At 46.2% G+C, this 25,856-nt stretch overlaps 1 protein-coding gene across 2 annotated transcripts; it reads right to left on the bottom strand.

Annotated features, from left to right (window-relative positions):
• Positions 1-27: 27 nt before the first annotated feature.
• NEMF (nuclear export mediator factor) lies at positions 28-24,575 on the bottom strand. Of its 2 annotated transcripts, none has more exons than XR_012586589.1 (33): positions 24,338-24,575; positions 23,315-23,383; positions 22,531-22,633; positions 21,493-21,618; positions 21,259-21,407; positions 20,978-21,045; positions 16,778-16,864; positions 15,743-15,819; positions 15,154-15,224; positions 14,988-15,063; positions 13,864-13,926; positions 13,460-13,537; positions 12,871-13,079; positions 11,220-11,405; positions 10,654-10,717; positions 10,058-10,146; positions 9,293-9,396; positions 8,798-8,860; positions 7,689-7,801; positions 6,985-7,042; positions 6,559-6,617; positions 5,943-6,063; positions 5,539-5,812; positions 4,618-4,660; positions 4,479-4,528; positions 3,959-4,106; positions 3,558-3,635; positions 3,288-3,476; positions 2,508-2,657; positions 1,682-1,788; positions 1,541-1,584; positions 1,350-1,429; positions 28-354 (listed from the first exon to the last, which is right to left on the bottom strand). XR_012586589.1 is itself a non-coding variant. In XM_074583582.1 (33 exons), the coding sequence occupies exons 1-33, from the start codon at positions 24,394-24,396 to the stop codon at positions 277-279; spliced, it is 3,216 nt and encodes a 1,071-aa protein (XP_074439683.1). In that variant the 5' UTR covers positions 24,397-24,575; the 3' UTR covers positions 28-276. The 2 variants fall into 2 exon arrangements, 1 of the variants encoding a protein (XP_074439683.1); XM_074583582.1 differs by having other exon boundaries at positions 2,625-2,657.
• Positions 24,576-25,856: the final 1,281 nt, after the last annotated feature.

Raw genomic sequence — 25,856 nt, 5'->3', positions numbered from 1 at the left:
AAGCATTAGAGACGGAACAGCCAGAGATCACAGCACTGACAAACGCCAGCAATTTACTTGCATGTTTTTATGTTATTTGTATCGAGTTGTTAAGAGTCCATCTAAGCCATGATGCAGGAACTGGTCCTGGTCTGCCAGCTACCACGGAAGCTAAATTCAGTCACGTTAAGGGCTGTCAGGGTAGGTCCGTCCATCCGTCTGTCTGCCCGCCCCGGCTGCAGGTGCTGGACTCTGCGCAGCAGCGGCAGTTCGGTGGTGAGAAACCCAAGTACGGAATCACTTCTTTTTCCTGTTCAGGAGATGAGGTGCAGACACTTTCACTTTACCGGGAATATTTCTTGACAAATCGGTGTCCTACGAAACATTAAAGATGAGAAATTGAATGCAGCAGAAAAGTATTTAGGACTATTTTCCTTACCCTCCCCCCCCCCAACTACTGCTGCTGCGTCTGTTGGCAGGAGCTGACGTGCCTGTCTTTGCCAGCTTTCCCCCAAAGAAAGTAAGGCTGATGTCAGGCTCTTGTGCCATGTTTTATTAACGAAAGACTTAATGGTTTTCTGTGTAGCTTCCACACATCAGCTCCATTCAGCTGGGCCAGCAATTCCCTGGGCGCTACCTGTTCCTTTCAAGCTTATTAACCATTAATTGCACTTTCCTAGCAGTGCCATGAAAAGTCAACGTTAAGTCTGTTGCTGTTCAGTGTTTCTGATCAAGGAACTATTACAGGCCAAGCGAGCAGCTGTCCCAGCAGCCTGGGCTGCCTGAAAAACTGACCTGAAATGGGAAATACCACCTGAGGACTGAAAGTCACAGCAGGCAGGGCGGGAGGAGCGAAGGGACTGCGGTGCAAACGGCCGAGCCAGCCACGAGCACAGCAAGGAACCAGCCCCTCTCCCTGGCAGCAGGTCTGGGACTGCACAGACTGACGGTGCCGATTTGAGGAAAGGGCAAGAAAAGTAGAAGAAAACTGCACGGGGTGGGCTAAGTCCTGCCTAAGCAGAAAGATAACACATTTACCCAGTGCGAATTTCCCCTCCCAAAAGTAGAGGACTTTCTGGGAGATGTTATTTTTGCCTGATATGCTATTTTAGATCAAGAGCAACACCATACAGAAACCTAAGGCCCAATGCTACAGGTGAGGCTCCATTTCTAATGATTCTTCCCAGCCTAAGCAGTGCATCTTCCCCAGCTGTACGGAGAAACACAACACTGCTAAAAAAAAGAAAGAAAAAAAAAAAAGCGATAGCACACTTAGTTTTGGACGTATTTACCCCCAAAATGGCATTAGTGGGCATTTTGCCACTGCTGTTTTGTTTGTACAAGAGAAGTTATGTAGAAAAACTAGTCACCTTTACACTGCGGAACAGGTCTTTTTCTCTTGCGCTAGCTTCTTTGGATTGCATAAAATTATGCAAGGCAATCTTTGCAGCTGTAAAAAAAAAAAAAAAAAAAAACAGGAAAAGCGTAAACAATATGTAAAAACATGCTGGCTTCAATTAAGTAGAGCACTGAAAAGGATTCAGGTGCTTTAACACAGTACCTTTTCCCTTCTTTTGTGTGCCTGGGGTAAGCTTGACTTTATACCTTGCAAAAGAAAAGGTTTCTGTAAGTAATACGCAGGCTCCCCTCAGCCGGCACGGGCGGCAGCCGAACCCTTCCCACTGACAGTGCTGCGACTTACTTATAGTTGGTCATGGCCGTGTAGGGAGCGCAGATGGGAACGGCAAAGAGCAGAATGTCCTCGGGGTGGGGCTGGCCCGTCAGGGAGTCCAGCAACGCTTCGCCTTCCTGAGGGGGCAACGGAGCTCCGCTGTGAAACCAGGCAGCCTCTCCCCAAGCCCCTTCCGCCCGGGTTCCCCGGGGCAGCGGCCGGAGGGTCTCCCCTTCCAGCTGAACTGACACAGGAGCCGCAATCCCACACAGGTACCCTGCGTCACATCTTGCGGCGGGGTTACCGAAACATAGGGAATTCAGCTTTATCACTCACTTCACTGGCACTGAATTAACCAAACCATGTCTCATTACTGTCCATCTTTGATTACTAAAATCACGTTATTCAAAACAGGATGGATTTAGTTTTGAATGACCCAAAACAGGACACCCCCAAATGCAGTTCCGACTTCCCAGGCTCACCAAAAGCTTCCCCTGCTCCAGCCAACCGTTACCCTCCTTCATTAAATTTAAAGAAATCTACTTATACCAGCCTTGGGCAACACCCACAGCCTGTAATTACAGAAAACTTTGAAGCAATTTTATATGTAAATAAACTTGTAGACTAAAGAGCAATTTGCACTGCGTTGCGCCATCCTCCAGCCCAGCGCCACCGTTACCGGGGGGTGCAAAGGCAAGGGACAAACTTCAGTGTAGCCACTCCTAGTTTCTACAGGGGATGTACGGAATAAGTGGGGCAAGAAGATAAAAGAGGTTATGTTTTTTTTAAAAAAATACAAGAAAGCTGGGTTTTAATAGTCATGGGCAAGAAGGGGACTGTAAAAGCAGAGCCGAACACCTGGGCATCTGGTCCTGCTCCCAGGGAGCTGCTGCTGCAGCAGGGCCTGCCAGCCTCCAGCAGGAATAAAGCCGCCTTCTCAGCACTTATCAGAGCTTCAAAGATGAGCATTTACCTCAACTCCCGGCGGATCTTGGTCTTGTTCCTCCTGTACACACAAACAAAGGAGACATCAGAGCTGAAATGAGCACACAACTGCTTTTTTTCTCCCCCAGCCCCTGGAGAAAATAAGTTCTTTTATCAGCGGCACTCAGAAAGCCACATTCTAACTGCAAAGCGAATTTAACTTATTTTAAAGCAAAGGTAAAAAGAGCACTTTCATGTGGGTGAGGGGAGGAATATTTCTCTCAAAACTCTCATTCGCTTGGCAGATGCCAAGCTGGGAGGAGAGAGACGGGCTGTGGTTCAGTGATACTGCCTCACAACAAGAGACCTGCAGAGCGCTCGCTTACGTTTCGGCTGCCCCGAGTGGGAGGTACTGACTTCACTGGATCCTCGGCAGCCCGGCGAGGCTCAGTGCTCCACCCAGCTCTCGTTCCAGCGGTGCTGGGAATGCAGCGTGCAGAGATTGCTGCAGGGTTTTTTGGCTGCTTCTTGAAACCAACGGACTCCCAGAGTCACGACATTAGGCATGGCGTTCTCCACAGTGCCCCAAAACCAGGAAGAGCCGCTCAGCCTCCCTGGCGAAACAGAGCTACGCAGTGCCAGGAGAGCCAGGGTGGAGGGTGAGCAGGGACAGACACGTGGACAGGAGAGGAGAGGCAGGGGTGCTGCTCACCTTCTCATCCTGCTGCTCATCCAGGGCTGGGTCCTGCGACTCGTGCAGCAGGACTCCTGCTGGGAACGTCTCCTTGCCCCCTCCACGACGCACAGCCTTGGGTTTCTGCTGTTGCTTCTTTGCTGGCTCTTCTTTCGCCTTACCCTTCTTCCCTTTTTTCCCTTTCTCCTCCTTGTTCGACCCTGCAGACTGTGGTTACGCACAGAGGTGGTCAGAGACAGTGACCCAAGCGACCGCACCACAGGGGAAGGCAGAACTCCTCTCACTCACCCCCAGCAGCTTCATGATGAGCTCTCGGTCCTCCTCGTCCTGGTCCTTGTACTTCTCCTTCATCTTCTTCATTTTACTCTGCAGAAGAAAACACACAACGGCTTCATAAACGACAACTTTGGTAGAGTTTTGCATCCACAAGCGAACACCTAGATGCTGACCCCACGTGCATTTTCTCTCCAGGTCTCCTGAACCTCTTTCAGAGCAATTCACCAGTAACCAAGAGACTGGTTTCAGTGAGGAAAGCACAGCGTGCTCAATGCTAACAGGCCGGAACCATCACCCTGACACCATCAAGAGCGGCACCAAGAGTTTTAAAACTACCAGGCAGCCACAGACATCTGACAGAAACGTGGTATTTCTGTCCACACTTCCCATGGGTAAACCTGGTCCCTGCCTACCTTCTGGCCCCGCTTGATGGGCTGAGGGGCCGGCACACCCTTATTGGTGTTGGGAGCAGGGGGAGGCTGCGTCCCTGTCTCTCTCTGCTTCTCTTCAGGCAGCTCCAAGTTCTCAGAGTCATTTTGCTGCTTCTTTTTCTTCATTTCTCTAAGGAAAATGATCACATGATACACTGCCTCCTGCTGCAACAAGAGAGGCTGCTGCTCTCCTGCCAGCGTTACCACCCTGATTCCCTGCCACAAGGCTACAGGGAAACCTGAGGCACTCACAATGGAAATAACCCCTCCTCAGTAAAACCTCTCGAGCCCACCAGTACACCAGAAACTGTTCACAACCAGCACTCCTGAGGGACAGGAGCAGCTGCCAACCCACAGGCAGGACCCACACTGGAAATGCAGGACGGGCAACGGGCATGGACCAGCCCAGACCAGGAGGTGCAAGACATTCCCTGCGCCCAGGTCCTGGAGGGGGACTGGGGAGGAGGCGTTCACCTCACAGCAAACACAAAGAGGCTCTCACCTCCGCTCCTTGGCAGACAGATGCCTTCGCCCCTGGGACTTGCTGTCACTCTAAGAAGTGAAACGCAGTTAGAGCACACCATGTCCAGCAGCAGTTCACACTGCTCTTTCTTTGCCAAACATCTGAGCTGGAACCTTACCAGGTTGGGTTCTTCCTCTCTGGAGATGATTTTCTGCAAGGATCTGTACAGAGATCAAAATGGAGCTCATCAACAGATGTAGAGCAACTCCACCATGGACACATCACCACAGGCCAGACACTGGCTAACTTGGTTGCACCGTGTTCAGCTTTCTAGTTCTTGAAAACCCCAGCTTTGGTGAAAGGAAAAGGCCAGCAATACCAGGATTCAGTTTACAAAACAAGTCCGCGGATCTCTGCCAGCCTGTCTCATGCAGACACACAAAAGAGCAACAAAGGCTGGGTACAGCATGCACTAAAGGAACCCCTGATGTTCAGCTTCCCATGCACACAGCCCTGCTCAGCCGTGGTATTCCCTGCAGAGCCGTCTCTTTCCACCCACTCCATCCCGTCTCCTTGCACCCTGCAAGGAGTGCCATTTCCAGGGACAGCAGGGAGATGAGCTCATCTCACAGCCAAACGCGGAGTAGTAGCTCAGCACCAGCTTGGCAGAGCAGAAACAACTCATGACTCTAGTTCCTCAAGTCTGAACAGCTCTGAAAAGAAAATGAGGGCAGCCATCTCCTGAGGAGCAAAACCAGGGTGTGGTGCTCAAGGGAAGCTTAGGTCCAAATAGGGAACAGCAGCAATGAAAGAGCCAGCTGCCCCTCTGGACATGTGTGTGTGTACTTCAGGAGGGGAGGCCAAAGCAAGCGGCCCACAAGGAAGAGCCATGCAGGGAAGTGGCAGGGAATGGTATGCAGCATGGCAGTACTTCCCCAGTACACGCTTGCTGCCTGCACTCTGCCAGCCTGCAGAGACGAGCACTGAAAGAAGTGATGGCAACTCATCACAGCCCTTGTCGTGGCAGCGTTTTAACAGAATGGAGATCCTCAGAAGTGCCCACATCATTGCTGATAAGCGCAGCTGCTTCTTCACTTACCTTTGAGACTGAAGATGCGACAGGTCGATTGTTGTATCTGGGTAATTTACCTCTTCCTCCTTCACTTCACTCTTTGACTCCAGATGTTCCACTTCATCTTCAGATTCTCCATCATCCTCTTCGGAGTCACCCTCTGGTGCAGGAGATGTGTTTACTCTGCCCTGGTCAAGATCAACAACGCCCTTGTCACGATTACTCTCAGACATGGCTTCCACATCCTCCGGTGCTTCCTGACGCTCCGCTTTTTCCTCTTCACTGCTGCTGTCTCCTCCTTCTGGAGCACACAGGTGGGGAAAATACAGTTCACATGAGAAACACCAAACTGACCCATAACACAGCACAGGGAACTAAATGCCAAACCCCGAACAGTCCTGTCTGTCAGCACCCAGCCACATCCGCTGTACCTAATAGCTCCACTTCTTCAGCCACAAGTTCACTGGCACTGCTGGAAACCGTTTCCAGATCCTCATCCTGTATTTTGATCTTCCTTTCTTCTCGGTGTCTCCAAACACAGCTTTCATCCACCTAACAACAGAGGCACCTTTATGTCAGGCCAGTACCAGCTCCAGTGATGTTCACTGGCCTATTCAGAGAACACCTGACTCAGCTTTATTCTTTCCCTTTGAACACTTTTTGCCATTCAAAAGGCAAGAAAACTAAACCAGCGCATTTAATCACAAGTCTGACAAAGCAGAAAGTACAGCTAGTGAGGAGACACACGTAACTGCACAACCAGCAGACTCCCCAAACACGCGTATGCTTCAAACAGAGCTGGTGTAAAAATCTAGCAGGGGTAGTAATGTTCACACGGTCTGTTTGTTTGAAATGAAGACAGTGCAAGCTGGGGAAAAATGGAAATGAAAGCAGAGTAATTTTCAGCGAGTAGCATTTTATGGAATTCGTCCCAGTGGGAAAAGAAGTAATTGGGAATATACTGATAAGTGAGAACCAGAAAATAAGCCTCCTACGGCTCAAATCAAATTACAAAAGCCAGCAGGAGCTGCACAGAGAAAGCAGTACCTTAAACAAGAAGCTGAAGCCCATCATCAGATATGAAGGTGGAAGAAAATTCTTCTTCCCTGAAAAACAAAGGCAGAGTCTCAGAGGAGGATTAACAGCTATGTTACACGATGTATTTTCAAAATTCATTTTTATTAGAGGCTTTAGGCTACCAACAAATTACAATGGAGCTTGTTCTGTCTCTTGGATGACAACAGGAGAAACTCAAAAGCGGTTTAGCTAACGATCTTCTGCCCAGCGCCTCAGCTAGAAATGCTGTTGCAGCTGCCTGAGTCTAAACAGCTCAGAACAGATTTTCGGGAGAAGAAGGGTATCTGTCGGCTGTCACGGTGAGGGGGCAGCTCAGGTGGCTGCCACTGCAGGACAGCACAGCGTCTTCGGGAAAAATGCCTAACATCAAATTCACACTATTCCTTTGTGTCTCACCTCGGATCATGAAGCTTCCAGTAGTGAGGTATTCTCCTGTAGGCGCAGTTTTAGAAACCTAAAGAAATGATGATACACTATAAAGAGTACCCATACAGAAGGCCAGTAGTGTGTAATAACAGCACAAACAAAAGCAACATTCAAACAAGCTGCATTTTTAACTTATGGGAACAGTTTGTGGAAGGACTCTGTTTGCGAGGGGTTCTTCCTGTCCTTCGTGAAGTATTTTCCTAAATGTTTCAATTCAGTCACACACTACTGGCACGACATTTTAGAAGTCCTGGGAAGTAACTGGGTTGTTCAGGAAATAAGAACACTAAAGGCACCGTGACCTTCATTTTCATGTAATCTCTCCACCTTTACACTTGAGTTGATGGGAAGCACAGCAAGACTGCCGTTAATACACAAGCTAGAAGCCCAACTGAAAAAAATGAAACTTCATTTTCAGTAATACTTCTTCCGCTCTGTTAATAAGAAGCCAAGCCTGCAGCACTTCCTCTGTCATGTGAATGTCATGTGAGAGGTTGCCCCTCCACGCTTGGCCCTAAATGCAGCAGAGCCAGGGAGAACCCATGAGGAACGGTATCAGAGAGCAAAAGTTTCACCCGCATCCATCAGTTCCCACACAGAGACGCTTCGTCTGCAGTCGCACACCAGCTCCTTCAGATGTTCTGTCTGCAAAGCTCACGCACGACTGTCCTTACCTGGTTGTGGGAGACCCACCAAGCACTGGTGACCACACGGGCATCCCAGGCAGCGCTGTAACACAAGGCCATCGTGCCTGCCTCAGTCAGGGTTCGTGGAGGGATCGGTTCACCTACAAAGTAACACCCAACACATTGTGCACAACAGACGAAATTCTCCAACCTTCACACGCGCCCTAATCGTGTCTCAGCTTTTCGGGGCCCCTGGGCAGAGACAACATGGCCTGGCTAAGCTGGAAGGCAAGGCAGACAGAGCAGAAGCAGCAGCTGTTCTTCACAGCCCCCGAACAGAGGCAGAAGCTGTGCTGCTGCTCCTTCCTCAGCTCAGCTCCTCAAGGGAGCAGTAACCGTGCTCCTCACGACACAAGGCCAACTTCCACCACCTCCCAGGAATGGGAGGTCTCCCATGAGATCCGTCCCGTTGCATTAACACTTCTCTGATGAGATCAGCACCCTCCCTCAGCACCCAAACTGCTCACAGAAGCTTAGAATCGTTGAGGTTGGAACGGACCTTTAAGATCACCGAGTCCAACCATCAACCTAACACTGCCAAGTCCCACTAATCCATGTCCCTCAGCACCACATCTGCCCGGCTTTTAAATACCTCCAGGGATGGCGACTCCACCACTTCCCTGGGCAGCCTGTTCCAATGCTTGACAACCCTTTCAGTGAAGAAATTTTCCTAATATCCATCCTAAACCTCCCCTGGCACAACTTGAGGCCACTTCCTCTTGTCCTATTTTTTGTGTATGCCACCGCTCAAAGTCTCAGAACTCCAGTCCCTGTGGCCAGCAGCAAGCACTTGTCCCACCGCCTCTGCCAGTGACTAACACTTGTCTCTGTGAGCACATCTGCATTGCTCCTTCCCACCGGGAGCTGAACTGAGCAATTGCGAGCAGCCAGTCACGGCTGGGAAGTGGCAGCAGTAGGTGACAATGTGATCTTGGGAGGTCTCTTGCATCCTAAGGGAAATGTCTGCTGGAGCTGGGTATCACTGCAAAGGGGGAAAGCAGCTCGCCAGGGTGAGCTCAGACAAGCAACGCAGAGACTGCCAGTTCGCAGTGCCCCCAGGCTTCTACACGTCCCTGCATCAGCCCCACACAAGGTACCTGATGGGTTCTTGATCACACAGCTTGTGGCTCCGTGGAGATCAGCATGCACGTATATGTCGCCTGGAAAAGAGGAGACTTGGATCAGTCACATGTGTGGTAACTACACAGATCACTCAAGCTAAGGTGAAGGTTTCTAACATTAGCTGGAAACAGCTGTTTTGGCAGCAAGGAGCAGGATGGGAAGAGGATACAGAAGCCTTTTAGGCCATCACAGTTGCCCCAGGGAGAACCATCTCTTTTGCTCGTGACAGGAGCCCATCCAACCTACTCTTACCCCACAGTGCTGGAAGGTCCAGTCTCCCACAGCAGACCCACCAGCAATCCATGGACAACATACATGCAGTCATGTGTGTGTGGTGGACTCACCGAAGTCCCCTTTTACCCAAGACCCAACTTAAGAACAAACCAGACAGACCTTCCCACGTCATTCTTCTACATTTACAAAATCGGGAAATAGAGAAACCAACATACTCCACTTAATCAGACTCTCACCTGGTTTAAGATACCGCTTTACAATCAGCTCATTCTGCTGCTGATCTCTTCCAGCAATAATAAGGTAATTCTCAGAACTAATGAACCACAGGAACTTCTCAAACCTGCCAAATTACATCAATCCATTGTGTGAAAAACACCTGGAACTAACAGAACATTACAAAGGTATTTTTTTATACCAAACTCTAAGAATATCAACCTTAGCATCTACTCCTTACGAAAGACACTGCGAATAGTTTCACATCCAACCATACTCCTGGGGCACAAAAAGAAGGCATGGTACAAATATAACATCACTGCCAACGATATTTTGAGATGAAATGACAAGTACCACCACCACAAAGTCCAGCCGCCTCCTAATTTTAATAATTCAGTTATTAGACTGTAAAAAACTTTGGGGTTTTGTTTGGGTTTTTTTGTTCTTGCTTCATTTTTTTTTTTAAACCTACTGTTACTATTTCACAGAGCTGCCAGAAAGTAACAGTAAAGTTCCCTATTTTTATTAAGCCCATATTCCTAGTCATGTTAAAAGCAAAAAACTTCAAGTCCACGTCCACCAAAAGGAACTTTCCCAGGCAAAGGCACTACCAGGATCGGGCCAGCACCTTCAAGGAGCAACTGTAAGAAGACTCAATACAAAGTGTACTGCTTAGAAAACATAATTAGCTCCATTTCGAAGCTAGTGAAAACTCAGCCTGACACAGTCATTCTAAATTTGTGCACATTCACAATGCATTAGGGTAACAACAGTGAAACTGTACTTGCCAATAGACCTTTCTCGCTTTCTGGATGGTGGTAACTGTCTGAACTTCCCTCAACGTCTGCTTCGTCTTCTTCTCAGCCGATTTAAATGCCTATTTAGACAGAAAGCATGATCGCAATCCACCAGCACAGGAATTGCAAAGCTGGTAACTGAACAGTAGGAAAGTTGGCTGGAAACGTCTCTGAAGTTTTTGACAGTGCAAGTTCCACATACTGCTATTCAGAGGCCTGCAATCCCCTCAGGCACATATAAAACACCCATCCTAAAATCTTCATAAATCTCCACCCTGGATTGCTGCTCTTTGATCATCAGGATTTCCACCAGTTTTCCCTTCCTGCCTCCATAAGCACTGCTCTGTCAATATCTCCACCAAGCACCTGCCTTACGTGTTCACAATGCTACTGGTAGAAACCAGATGACACGGCAGGGATCTCCAATCCGTTGTTCAGTCAGCTTAAAAGCTCAAAAATAAAACAATCCTGGTTGGTTTTTACCTTTCGTGTCTCATTAGAACTACCTAGACCAAGTTAGGAATTTCCACTGATCAGTGACAAGGACTTTGCTTTTAAATATCTTCCAAAAACAAAGAAAAAAATACCTTTTCTGCAGCTTCTACCGTCTTCTGAGTTTTCTTAGCTGCATGTCTTTTGTGATCGTAATACCTGTGGAACACAAGCTTGTTTGTATCTGAAATCCCAGCAGATTCACTCATTTTTAGAATGTACTTATCACAGTCCTCTACATTTGCCATTAGCATTCAGTTTTGAGTAGATTTTTTTTTTAGCCCAAATCTTCGGCTTGGTCATTACCTAAGAAGAGCAGCCAAATGAAGCAAGTCCCTGCACAGAGCGAACACCGTGTTTGGGTTCATGCGTGGCAAAAGTAGCCATTTTGTTCCATGTGTCACTGTGCAGAATTGTACTCCAAATTAAATTAATGTGATAGCTAGAGATTAGCTGCTACACAACAGTGAGATACCACTTCTGGATCAAGAAAATGCACGTCGTAGAGCTCAGGGCAAGCTGTCCATTTCAATTTTTAACTTTTATTTTTACAAAGATATACACAAGAACCCTTCTTACCGTTAGGATTAGCATTATCATTAACAACTGCAAGCATACAGAAACTTCTACTACCAAAGCACACATTTACTGCAAACCTTACTTTTTGGCATTGGCATATGCAGACAAACTGAGATCAACGTCAACTAATGATGGTTTGTTTTTCTGAGGTTTCTTCAACTGTTTGTTTTTATTCTTTTTCTTTTTTCCCTTTGGTTCTTCTGTTTCTTCTTTCTCTAAATCAGCATCCTCCTCCTCCTCTTCCTCTTCAGATAACACATATGGGTTCCTAAAAACACATGACATCATATGATTGAGGTAAGAGAACTGGTTATTTTTTACCGAGTGCAATGCACTCTTACTTCTGCTCTCTCATGAAGACTGGAAATAGCCTAAGGAACCCTTAAACCCCTTTCACTGTGCAGCCGCAGCAAGGCCCCACGATGCCTTACACACAAGCCCATTTATGTCCTGAAGTCGGCCAAAGATTGGGGGAAAAAGAAAACAAAAGCAGAAGATAAAGAGCTCAAATTTTCCAATACAAGGAAGTGACATTTTCCAAGGTAATTTCTTCTATCAAGAGACACATATCCATACTATCAACCTAGAGGAAAATCTAGACTTAAAATGAAGAACGGTTCCGAAGATGTACTTTCGTCAAGGAAAAGAAACACAAGACGTTCTATGTGTGATCTCTGCATGAAAAGAGAACAGCTACATCATTATACTGACTCATTGAAGATGACAGCAATGTGCCAATTTAAAGCCTCAAAAAATATCTGCTCCACTGTCTTCAAAGAGGTATGCTGAGCACACACTAGCTAGACTTGTATTTGCTTCTCTCCAGGACATTAAATCCTGCTTGATACAGCTGGACTGTGCAGTGAAAGGTGGTGGAGCAGCATAAAATAAAGTTCTTCATAAAGCAAAGTATTTCTCCACAGTCCTCTGTACTAAGGATGCACGCTTCAGCACGTGGTGGACTGATTGAGTGTCTTTGATGAGCGAAGTGATCACTACTCACTACTAAAACAGACAGAGAGCCTGATGACACAGTTGCCAACACAGAACTCATTACTGAAAATAAGTTTATTCTATACACTAATATTTCTGAAAATTAGGTAACTAAAAATTCATAGATTAACTTTGCCACATTACAGCTTTCATAGCAAAAGTTCGAGCTATATAAAATAAATTCTCACTTTTTCACCTCTAGCATCCCAATACAGTGTCAGATAAGGTTTTTAAAGACGCTCCAAAGACTGCCTCACTGCCAGTTCTCTCATCACAACTTCTACAGGAACCAGCATCAAACTTGCAGCTCAACAGCTGCAATCTGGAACCATCAGTCTCTCACTGCAACTGCCGTTAGCTGTCAACAGTATCGGAAGAGGCAGAATCTCCTGTGAATTTTAGATCAAAGCAGCATAAACCAGAGAGTTAACTGCTGACTAACGGACTGGAGCTTTGGATCTATACTGCTTTAGGACACCTTCCAGTGGTTCAGAATATAGTCTGACAGGCTCTAAAAACACTAAACCAAAAGCTATTACAGTAACCAAATTCCTATTATTTTTGAAAGCAAAAAAGAAGGCATCCCTCTTTGCTCATAGAACTATGTTCTCTCCACGCTGCTGTAAGAAAAACTGAACAGTTTAAATACTAATGCACAAGCTAAAAAGATACCTGTCTCCTATGCAGCCTGCTCAGTCAGTCCTACTTGCATTTGGCACGGTGATCTGCAATGTACTTACCTCAGCAGCATTGTGATATGATTTGTCTGAAGCTTTAATTCTTTGATTGCACTTGCAACAGGGTCTCCCTGCGCTTGAGCTTCTTTAACAATCACTCCGATCTCTGTCCAGTCTATCTGGTTGGCTAACGCACTACGGACCACCTGGATGGCTCGGTCCACAATCTCCAAGTTCATTTCTATAAGTTCTCCTTTTATCTTATCAGCTTCCTTAAGGAAAGAAGAAAAGTTTATACCCATTGAAGCTAAACATACACACTCAGCAATAATTTAAAAAAAATAAAAGTAGTAATTAATACTGAGAAGAAATCCAAGAATAGCATTGAAGTGATCCAAGGATAACAGCCAACTTGACTCCTTCAAGCGGAGCAGCACAAGCAAATTTTGGCAAGAGAGGTCAAAGCGCTTGTAAGGGAGCAGAGCCCCAGAGGGCAGGTCCAGGCTCCCCAAGGAGCTGCAGGGTGCTCAGTGACAACGGAAGGCTTCATTTTGGGATCTTACGCTGACCGTGGCAATGCACATCAGCAGGTACAACTCTTCAAGAAACACGATGCATATTCTTAGTTAAAAAAAAATAATCGCAGTCTTACCTGAGCTTGCTGAAGAGCTTCTAGTCTGTGCTCATGATCCCTACGGACATTTTCCAGTTTCTTCAATGCTTGTTTTTCCTTTCAAAAATAAGAAAGATGGAAAAAGATATATATATATTATCACCTAATCACTGCAAGACATTCAATAAGAGTTGCAGCACAGAAAAATACAGCAGTGTAAGAGATGCAGAGTCTCCAAAATATTGTTGTTAATGCAGAACTTGTATTCCAAGCAGAACCAACTGCTACGTTATACACCTCGAAATCTGGATCACCACCGACTGAGTGTTTCCACAGCAAAAATAAGGAATGACGCCTCCCTCACCCCAGGCTACAAGAACTAAATGAAGCATTTGAAGGTCAGAGAGCCACCTCAGCTGCCCCACTCTTGCATAAGAGCATACCTGCTGCAATGCTTTCAGATCAATTTTCTGTCCCTCTAGCTTGGAGTAGAACTCGTCTGCCGCCTGCAAGAGAAAACCAGTTTTAAGAATCTCCAGGTCGCACTAACTTAGACCAGCAACAAGCAGGCAGAGGAGGTTCCGCTCAAGAGAGGTGGCTGCAAAGCACTAGAAGGGAGACAGATGCTAAAACAGGGTTCAGTAAATTCCTCCACTTTGCCTTTGCCTGAGATAAGTTCAGCAACACACTCAAGGGCATGTACCACTGCAAACCAGGGGCTGTGCACAAGTAAGGGGCCAAACTGTGGCCCACATTTCTTGCTAAGAAATGATGAAAAGGAAGCTGCTGTTTGACACAGTGTGCTCGTCAGATTAAATGACTGCAATGATAGGCCTGTCTGCCCTAAATTCCTGCTACTTCAGTACGTCAGTTAAAAAAACCCACCAAAATACAAAAAACCTAGAAAGCATGCCTAAGAACTGCTGCTGGTGTTCCAGTTGCCAGACATTCCACTTAAAACAAAAGAAGAGGAAGATTTTAGGCTGCTTAGATCATCAGAGCTGTGAAGGAGATGACACAAATTCAGTCAGGAAGCAGGGCAGGAAAGTGAAACAGGAATTCTGGAGATCAAGGTCAGGAACAACACGCAGTTAATGATTTCAGATGTTAATGACTCAAGGACCAGGAAGGACAACACTCAAGGAAATACTAAATCAGGTGCCCGAAGCTTTCAAAGTAGTAAACGGAAAAATATAAATGTGATGAGCGTGACGACTGTTTGCCTCCAGCGATAACTCAGCATCTGAACTCTCCACTAACAAATGTTTGACCAGGACTGATAACAGCCACCCTCCTCGCAGTCCAATACACACACACCTCTGCTCAGTGCCACATGCCGCATCTCCGTTACAGGATCTAACTGAGTTAATAAAGACAACACCGCTCTGCAGTAGCCTAAAGGCCCTGGTTTAGTTGGCCTTTTCTGCATAAAACATTTTTCTATAAAATTAATCCTGTCTTCCAAGGTTTATGGTTTCATTAACAACTTATGCACTATATTTTAATTACTTTTTTTAGCATCAGTCAATTAAAGCACTTAAGTACAGTATCAGCAAAAGCACTGTACCTTATTGAATGAGTCAAATTCCAAGTACGGACATTTTGAATGTTGAGAAAACAAGAAAGGATGAAATTCCTCATATCTGTAAAATACACATTTGATATTATCACCTGAAAACTAATTTACGTTATGCAGACTAGTAGAAAAAGAAATAAATACTTCAAATATTTACGTGTAGATATCTTCTGCTGGTTTATCTGGTTCCAGACTTGGCTTTTTCTCCCTTTTTTGGATAATATAACCCTAAAAGAATATATAAATACATCATCAGCATTTGTCTTGGAAAAGGATCCCCCTTATCTTGGCAAGGCACCAACTTTTGGGTGCTAACCTACTGACCAGCATGAGACAGTAAATCATTCTAGCAGGGAGACTTTGTGGCAGAAGCAATGTGAGAAAAGCCCTGACCGCCTGCTTGTCTTAACTCCAACTTCTTCCAGAAAAAACGGTGAACTTCTCTCACAAACCTCAGGACTATCCTACAGCTTATCACACAAATGCACAGTTTACATGCAGAACAGCGTTACCTGCTATTAAAGCACAAGCACAATTCTCATAGGACCTACAGAATCTACTTGCAAATTATTTAATTGCTGCACATCCAGTGCAAGGAAGAGATTTTTACCTGGAGCCCAAGCTCATGGAATAAAATCTGCAGCTGCTTACACCAGGAACAAGCACGTGCTGAACAATACCTGCCTACCAGTTTAATTCTGCAATTCCTGCATAACCGATAACCACGTCGCCCAGCTGAGACCCACCTTTCCACTGAAGTTGTCAGTTAGTGTCATATATTCTTCTGCTTTCTCTAAAGCAGCAAGCACTTTTTCAATATTTTCTAAAGAGAGAGGGGAGAGGAGAGGAATACTTGAAAACACCTATAACAGAACGATATGTTTATATAAACATAGCACAACAGCAAATCAACAAAAGGCCCCGGGCGACGCTCTTCCAATTTAGTGCCTGAAGCAACCTGTCCAACCTAACCACATTAAGTAGGATTCTGGCATGTCTCAAAAATAAAAGAGCAGATATCCTTTACCCCTGGTGCTTCACTACAGCAAATACTGTTCGTTTTGAACAGGAGCCTCAGTACGCATTCGATATTTGGAGAATTTTTAATAAAACATCTTTATAGGTACTTCTAAGACATAATTATTCAAGCTTCATGAAAAAAAAGAGACCACGCAAATTACAGCACTTTATAAAAATAAATCTGCAGAGGCAAAGCATAAACCTGTAGCTGTGAGAAGTTATTTGTTTGTTACAGAGTTGATTTATTAGAGTACCGTAACGCAGTAGGAAGCAAAAAATCCTTTTGATTTATGGAAAATATAAAGCACAAAAGAAAAAAAAAAGACTACAGAAACATCTATTCTTACTTTACTACACAAATCTGTAATTTTCTAATAAATGTAAAGCTGCTACATTATCAAATCCCCACTGTGTTTGCTATAGATAAAGGAAGACTTTGATGCCGATTTTTCTACACAGGATTCTTGTAAAACATCCCTTTACATAGCCAGAATTCACCTGATGCGTAAAATGGTATCTCATTATAAAAAACATTTAGACTATAGGAGGAGTCTCATGTTTTATCCAAAATATATGCCCAATTCAAGAGTTTTAATGTGAACAAGGTTGGTCCCCAACCTATAAACATTAAAACATATAACCATGTGGTGAGAACTACAGGTTTATGGATCAGTCAGATCTCTCTGGAAAAAAACACTACATAAACCTAAAAGTTACCATATACATACAGTACAGTCTTTAAAATGTTATTTCCTACATACCTTTACTTTCCATATGCTGATCTATTTTGACATAGCCAGAAAATCCAGCTTCTATAAGGCAATGCTCAATGAGAGTGGCTCCATAAGCTGGAAAAAAAAAAAAAAAAAAAAAAAAAAAAAGAATCATCTGTAGAAAACATTCACAATGAAATTTGTCTTCACACTGAAATTATGAGAAGCGTTTAAACAAACCAGGGCTATGAAACCACAGCCAGTCCTCAGAGAGGCTGGGGAGAGGGAGGGAGCTGTAGTCCCAAATTCAGGAGGCAGAGCCCAGGGAGGGCAGATGACCAGGACTCCTGCAGTGGCCCTCTCCAAAATGCTCACTGGCTGGGCAGAGCAGCTGGGTCTCAGCTCACGGCTGATGTGTTCTTACAAACTTCAGGATGCTTAGGTTCATCTGGAACTGGGAAAGGTCGAGGACGAAGTGAGGATATACAGGAAGGATGGGCTTCATGTTGGCCAAAATGGAATGAAACCTTTATATTTAAAAGGCGGTAGGAAAGTTTCTGGAGAGCGTAGGAAACCCAACAACAGTGGCAAACTGCCTGGCTTGGGATAAGGTATGACCATGGGTGAAGCCATACAAATTCTGTAGCTTCATATAAAGAACTAGGAAAAAGCTGGCAAAGCCAAGTGTGAAACATGAGTGACAAAAGAAACAGATGCAGCCCCATTTAAAGAAGGTGCAGAGAAGGAGCAAATTAATACAGATATATAAGCTCCTACAAAGATTCTTAAAGACTAAGAAGCAAGATGGGGCCGTGGAACATCAGATTTAACTTAGAACACTGAAAACAAGCAAAGCAGGAACATGGAGGAAGGAAGACAACCACTGGGACAGCGCAGCATCAAGCTTAGAATTATGTAGCTGACCACAGAGTAGGCGAACGGAATGTTAGGGTCCAAACAAATTAATAAAATAACCACTTGAAAATAAACCAGCACAATCCCATGGGAATGAAAACCCAGGCCTACATCTGGGACATGAGGGATGAACCTACAGTCTGAACTGCCTGAGCAGAGCTGCTGATCACCCCAATGCGCAGAGGGACAGCCATGAGATTGTGAAAGCAGGACACAGAACAGCTAAATCAGGTTTTAATCATCCCAGCCTGGCTGGGTAGATGTCATGTCACGGTACAAGGCTGACACTAAAATTTACCTGGATCCATGCTAGCGCAACAGAAGCCCAAGAAGACTCCTACAGGCATTCACAGCTCCAAAGGGAAGATTACATAAAGCAAGGAAGCTTCTTAGAAGGAAAGAAATTGAGACAATCGATAAATGGCAACGTCTGCAAACAGCCTGCGGGCTATTTCAAGGTGCTATTTCGGTGGTTCAGAACAAATGCTTATCACTTATTGAACAGTGTTTCAGAAAAATCCAAGGAAAGCTGGCATGACTAAATATCGGGTTAACAGAAACTGTTGAAAGCAAAGAGTTATCTGAAGTTGTGTTCCTTGTGGAAAATGGGAGACCAAACTCTGTCAGGTGAAGGTAACACAGCAACACTGGTCAAAATTAATGCTGAGAAAATCTGTGAAAAAAATCCCATCGAGACAAGATTAATCATAAAGCCTTTTCCAGACATATCGTAAGCAGGAAGCCTGCTAGAATCAGGAGGTTCAAGAAATGATCAAGGTGCAAAAGGAACACTCGGATATGACAAGAGCAGAAAAATTAAATTAATGTTTTGAGTTTCATTCATAGCATAGGGACACCGGGAAGCTCTAGCTGGAACGTTTCTCTGCAGGCAGTACATCAGACAATCCGCCTCAAATCCAGTTGTCAGAAGAGGTGATGGATCCAACAGACCAAACAAGTAGCGGTAAATCCTCAGGATCATGTGGTTCTCAGCCAGGCATTTAAAAGAACTCAAGGGTGGGGATGCCAAACTGTTAACTGCAGCTTGCAATGTCTCTCTTGCCTTAACAGCAGAGGCACAAGGACGTTTATGCGCCAGCAATGTTAAAAAGGAACTAGAAAACTATCAACTCTTTTTAGGTGTTGTGATTTAACCCCAAGCGGTAACTAGGACCACGCAACCATTTGTTCACTCCCCCGGCCCCAGTGGCACAGGGGAGGAGAATGGAAAAGAAAGGAAACCTCGTGGGTTGAGATAAAGACAGTTTAGTTGTTATTATCTTCTCTTCCATTAGTGTTCAACAATAATGGTAAAAGAATATACAAAATGAGTGATGCGATACAATTGCTCACCACCTGATGATCGATTGCCCAGCCCAGCCCAAGCAGCGATCAGAGATTCCTGCTCCCCCTGGTCAATCCCCACTTATATACTGAGCATCACGCCTATGGTATGGAATGTTCCTTGGGCCAGCTTGTCCTGTCTATGCTCCCTCTCAGCTTCTATGGGAAGCTGAAAAAAATCCGTGACTTAATGTAAGCATCACTGAGCAACAACTACAACAACGTGTGTTATCAACATTATTCTCACACTAAATCCAAAACACAAGAAGCAATAGCAAGCGATTAAAGAACTGAAACAAACTCACTGCAAAACAATATAAAATGATCTACACGAGGAAAGACTATCTTACTTATGCATATGCCCAACTGATGATTTCTATTTGGGAGCAAGACCTAATAAGAGATGGTCCTGTGGAAAGATAAGTCAGTGAACACAAAAGAGTCAAGCTGTGTCTTGGGAATTATTAAGGAAGGAATAGTGAACAGAAGGGAAATCATGCCACAGTATAAATACATGGTGCACTTCCACTGTGAATGTTATGTACACTTTTACTTCCCCCATTTCAAAACACATAGAGCTAGAAAAGGCACAGAGAAGGGCAACAAGGATCATCACAGGCTTGGAATAGATTCTGTACAAGGAAAGACCACGCAGGCTATGCAGTAGGCTAGGGCAATCCAGTACTAGGGCACCAAGTAAAACTGGTGAGATGAGTTTCAGAACAAAAAAAAGGAGGTAACTTTTCTTGTGACATGGAAGCAAGTGGAGCTCACCACCATAAAAACACTACGGATGCCAGAGGTTCATGCAGGTTCAAAGAGAGATTTGGTAACTACATGGAAGAAAATCCAATCCAAGCTACTAAACACAAAGATGCCTACCAATCCTCCACGGGAAGGCTCTAAAACATAAAACTGCTGGGATTGAGACTCTTCTTGGAAAATATCAGTGTGCCTGTTCAGGCTGCAGGCTCGTGACAGGGCTGGTGAGCAGGTGCTGGCCTGAGGTTAAGCCATCTGAACAGGATGTGAGGAACTACAGGACGCAACGTGAGAAACTGCTGGACACGACGGTTACCAGCGCGAGAAGTGGCAAAAACCAGAGAAGCGGCAGGAGGGATGGCCAGGTTTCACAGGTGGTTAAGGAGGAGTGGGATGAGAAACAGCCAAACTCCCACGGTAACTGAAGGGAAGAACTGTGGACCTTTTAAGAGAGTGGAGCTTTGCCAGGCCAGCTGTGCCTGGGCAATCACATCAGTAACACTATATAAGGCCAAGGTTACCCAGATAACGGTATCAGAAATACCAAATTTGGGTATGGATATAGCAAAACCAGGACCAATGAAGGAAAGTAATTAGCAGTGGGTTGTTTATTTAGGAGGAGATTGGAGTGGAGAAAGAGAGGGACAAGAGTGGTGAAAAAGAGAATCAAGAAATGGGGAAAGTAATACTTAGGTTTGTGATCTGAGATGTTCAGGGGTCAAATTTGCTTCTGTGGTCAGGAAAAATGAGGCATAGAGTGCTTTGCCCAGCAACCAGAGAACACACAGATGGACACATCAAGCATCCTGTTATTACCACATTGGTACTTGTTCCAGGACTGGCAGCACTGGCATACTCCAACCACTTCCTAACAACATCCTTGCCCTGACTGTACACCTACATCTCCTATTTGGTACCACCAAAGACAAGACATTGAATAAAATACATCAAGCCGGAGCTCCCGCAGAGCTACTCTCAGGCCCTCATCACCGCAGGATCACAGCAAGACTCATCTCTTTGTGCAGTTGGCTTGGAATCAAAAAAATCTACTCTGTTTTCAAGGGCTTAAGGTTTCTGTTGTTTTTCAAACATACATAATAGCAGACTGTCATGAACAACATCCAAAAAAAAAAAAATGACTGCTTGAGGTTGTTCGGATTTTCAGCATCATCTGAACACAACGTGTATTGACCCCATTTCATTTTCTAATGAAACACAATTACTTACGAAGATGCGGGTTAAGAACCCTCTTCAGTTGTTCCCCTTTGGGTGCATTTGATATTATTTCAGTTAACCTACAAAAGATAAGGGAGAGTTGTCATTCCAAAGAACACTGGGTTTCAAGATGACACTGTAGTGCTTAGAAGCTACAAAATATTCTCAGTTTTAAAAAAAGAAGTGCCAAATGGCCTGTAATATGTGAAAAGATTACCCAAAGACATGCTGCCTTTCATAGTTCCAAGTAATTTGGGTTTATTCCAACACATATGCCATCCAAAAGCAATTACCTTTCCAAGGTTGGCAGAGGTGCAGGCGCTTTCGCACTGTCGACTGGGTATCGCTCCCGAACTGCGAATCTGACATCATCCGCTTCATCCGTGCGAAACCTCAGAATGTTTAAAATGACGTATTCATAGTCTGTCAGGACAATATTACCCTGCAAGCACATGACAGAGGACGATCAGCAAAGGCCGTGCTCATGTGCTTGCTGACAGAGGACACGCTCGGAGCTTTGCACTCACCCTGTCGTACAGCTCAATGATCAGGTGATAAGCAGCTTCATCGCTTCCAAACTGGAAGTCCACAATTCTGTCTATACCCAGCTGTTTTACACTGACAAGTCTTCTGGTCTTTAAATGCTTACGGCACTGCAAACAATAGAGAAGATATCTGTGAGATGATGCAAACAGACCTGGTCGTGACATTTTATAATGAAATACATTCTTAGCTATAGATCCCTCCTGTGACACTGACCACCTCTTACTTAATACAAATATCATAAGGATAAAAATGCCGATCTTGGTAATACAGAGACAAGACAGCTCTTAGCAAAATAATACCTTGATGTTTATAGTTAATACAATTGTTCCAGCTTCTTCACGTTGAGCCATTTTTGCCATTAAAAACTGCTATTTGTTTAGCTAAACAAGTGAGAAGCTGGTTAAAATTAAAAGGGTTTGTTTTACAAAGACAACGAGGATTATGCCTGCATCCATATATGACTTGGAAAGCCACCCTGGAGAATCTCTGCTGAGTTACTTTGATGAGGCCGCGTCCAGAGGTGGTGGGCTAAGCAGATCCATGTGATTCATCACTCAGGTTGCATCCCTGCAGACCTACCTGCAGGAACACAACCTAACAGCTTGCAGCAAGATCTGCACCCTTGAAGTCCAGCAGACCGAACAGCGGGACTCTATTAACGTAGGGTGCTGTGTCCAGGGCCTAAAAATTTGGACAATCCAACTGGAATGACAAGGACTTTGCTGGAGTAAAATTCCAAAAAGTCTGTGTGTCCCGTCAAATGTCCAGCAGATCAATACTAGTCTTCATAAATTCGAATTTTCATTATTTCAGGCACCGAACATCAACAATGTCACCGCACATTTGCTCTTCCCTTGTCTTCAATCACCCTTTGATCAAGATCCACCAGGCAAATCCTTCCACTATTTTCCTCTGTCTCAAATCATTCCACTATTTTCTTGTGACTCCAAGGACAGAACAGTAACATTGCTTTTTAATATCCAGCCACCTTATTAAAAAGAAATTGTACGTTACTTTACCTTCATTGCAAAGCTAGATGGCATCATGTTTTTCGGCCACTCGAACTCTGTCGTGTGAATGCGTATACCAGATTCAAGCAGCAGCGTGGCCTTGCAGTCTGGTCTGTGAACAAAATAAAGACTCAGAACTTGGCATGTGCGCAGCCACCCCTCGTCACACGCCAGTTTGCACTGGAATGAGACCAAAGCACGGCAAAACAGCAGCACGCTTATCTACAAAAAAAAGACTGTTGCTAAAACTAAGTAAAGTCCCTAGTGCCGCGGCCAGGCTGACAGCAAAAAGGACATCGACGTTTTAAGTCTATGGATAACTTGGCCAAGCAAAATGCTTGGCAAGTGATGGAGTTAAAAATTCTCCAACACAACTGGAGGCACGTAGATGAGTAAGAGTCCATCTTGGACACCACAGGAGTGGACAGGGTAGTGACATGACACGAGCCCTACCTCCCATTTGGTCTGGGCACCACGATCACTTACTGAGCGTTGCTCTTCACTCCTCCCAACTCCTCTCTTCCCCCGCCACAAAAAAAACCAACAATGATAATTGTGTGGTTTTACACTAAGACTTTTGGCCTTTTGTATATTTTCTGCAGTATTTCACGCTTCATGTGCTATATCCCAAGAACTTCCTGTGCAAAAATTACTGCATTTTATCAAAGAACAATAGAATTTCACTGAAAACTAGCCATAAAAGCCACAAACCTGACAACAGAAACTACATACATACAAAAAAATCTAGTTTGCATATATACAGTAATGGCATAAAGAAATTTAAAGTTCTTACTTTTGAAGGCGAATAAGATACGTCTTATTATCCACATCATAAACATTGTTTACTCTCATTCCCAATAAGCTGTCAAAAAGAAAATACATGCTTTGGAAAATATGATACACAAACCACGCAAGCGAGGGAAGAAATCTCAGTGACAATGGAAATATACCGAAGTGAAAGTTACGATAAATTACCAAGCAGTAACCTAAGAGGCTGCAAAGGAAGATTAATGCAATGAGCTGGAAACTGAGCAACCAAAAGATAGAGAAATTGCTGTTAATGGGCTAAGTGCAAAAAGCTAAGCAAGTCAAAGCAAGGACAGCCGCTGCAGACACCCCAGGTGCAACCAAACAGCTTGTGGATCTCCTCTTTATGGCAAGGGTGCAAAATTTACTGGTTATACTGGAGCACTTCACTCCTCTAGGCTAACTTCTGCATTATCTGGGGAGCCCTTTGCCAGCATGGGGCACCAGTATTCCCAGTACGAGCAGAGAAATGGCCTGGGTGGTCAGTCTCACCATCATTTCATTCAGCGTGGGGCTGAATACACCCATTGCCCTGGACATCCAGGAGAGCATCAGAGCTCCAGGGGGCACGGATGTGAGGAACGTTAGAGCTTCTCGGATGGGAGAGTAGATAACAGGCCACAGCACCCTCCCCGTGCAAAGAGGAAAGGAAGAGCACTCAACTGCTTCCCAGGAAAAGGCTGGGGGACAGGAGCAGGACAGTGAGGGGAAGGACAGAAGGACCAGGCCTTCCCTGACGGTGTGACAGGGCAGGCAGAGAGGACTCTGCGGGGGCAGGTGCGCTGGGGGCCGCTCAGGCAGCCCCAGACAAGCCCTGCGCTGCCCCAGCACAGGCCCGAGAGGCTCCTCACAGCCGGGCCGCCGGCGGGAAGCACAGCCATCCCTCACGGCCCCGGTGCCACGGCAGGGCCGGGGCCCGCCGGGCCCCGCTGAGGGGCGAGAGGCGCTACCGAGCGAGCCGGGCCCCGCTCCTCAGGGGTGGCAGCGGGCAGGGGAGGGAGAGCGGTACCTCAGCCGCAGCTCGGCGAGCACCGCGCGGATATCGACGGTGCTGAAGCGGGACTTCATGACGCCGCCGCCGCCGCCATGAACCAACCGAGCGCCTGCGCCGGGCTCGCTCCGCCTCCCGCTCCGCGCATGCGCCGGCGGGCCGGGAAGAGGTGGTAGCGTTGGGGGCAAAAAGAGTGCGGCCTCACCGCCCGAGAAAAGAGGAGCCCGCGTCTCGCTGGGTCACCCTGACTGAGGCTGCAGCCGCCACTAGCAGGCGCTATCCCGCCAGCGGCCGGCACGGGAGCCGCGACCCTCTCCGACTGCCTTTGGAGTAATCGCGAATTCCATGGGGGACCAATTCCACACACCTCTTAAGCCTACTCCGCATCGGGGGTCTGCCCGGCTATCCCCTTAGCACATCCCGCGGCTTGCCCTTCCTCTGCCGAAGGCGCCTACTGCCGCCGTGATGCCGGCTGTAGCAGGGACACCCGCTTAGTGTGACTGACTGCAGCTCAGAACCCGGGGCCCAGCGATCCGACGGGCTCAGCCTCCCAACGTACTGGGACTACAGGCGTGCGCCACCACGCCCGGCGGCTATAATAGTCGTCTGCGGCCTCCACATCCCTCACAGCACCCGGTGGCTGGGCCCCTACTTCTACATCATCACTTTCCCTTCTGTCCCTCGCTCCTCCCCTGGAGAAACCCCGCTGCGAGGTGGGGCCGCTGCTCCTCGGCCCTGGCTGGGACCCCTCACTGTGCCACCGCTGACCAGGCGTTCACAGATCCCCACAAAAGGAAAACTGGGTTCAGCTCTCTCGCCCAGGCTGTGCTACAGGGACTGTTCACAGGCGCCATCCCGCTACTGACCAGCACGGGAGTTTTGACCTGCTCCGTCTCCGACCTGGGCCGGTTCACCCCTCCTTAGGCGACCTGGTGGCCCTCGGCTCCCCCAAGACCACCATATCGATGCTGGCCTTAGCACGGACGCCCGCTCAGCGCAGCTTGCTGCAGCCCAGAACCCCCAGGCTCAAGCCATCCACCAGTTTCAGCCTCCCTGGCGCTTGGATTACAGGCACAAGCCACCGTGCCCGGCTGTTTTTTTCAGGCTTTCTGCAGATTCCTCCACATCCACCTTGTGCGAGCTCTGCCTGCCCACGCAGTGGCAGTGGGGAACTGGGAGACCTTCCTTGGGCTGCCTGTAAAAATGTTTAAAAATGGGTGGATGGAGAAACAGGAAAGACAAATGTCTGAGCAGAAGGTGGTTTTAAGCAGCTGAGAAAGCCCAGACTTCTCATTTTGAGCCAAAAGAGACATATCATGATGCTCTGTTTTCATTTTAAGCCCAGTGAGGCACATCAGGGAGCTCTATCTCCAGGATAGCTCAGTACGCTTCACTTACTGAACAGCAGACAAGAGATGTCCGGCTCCCCGCTTTGAAATACTCCTTGTAAGAAGGGCTTCTTGATTCACCAGTGTTTTCCTAAGGGTGTAAAGCTCAGAGCTGAGGACACAAATGAGCGGTGACAGTAAATACCCGA

Source organism: Larus michahellis, chromosome 4, assembly GCF_964199755.1.
Source record: "Larus michahellis chromosome 4, bLarMic1.1, whole genome shotgun sequence".
Taxonomy (NCBI): Eukaryota; Metazoa; Chordata; class Aves; order Charadriiformes; family Laridae; genus Larus; species Larus michahellis.
Note: the sequence above shows the minus strand (reverse complement) of the source record. Positions and strands in the feature narration are given on the sequence as shown.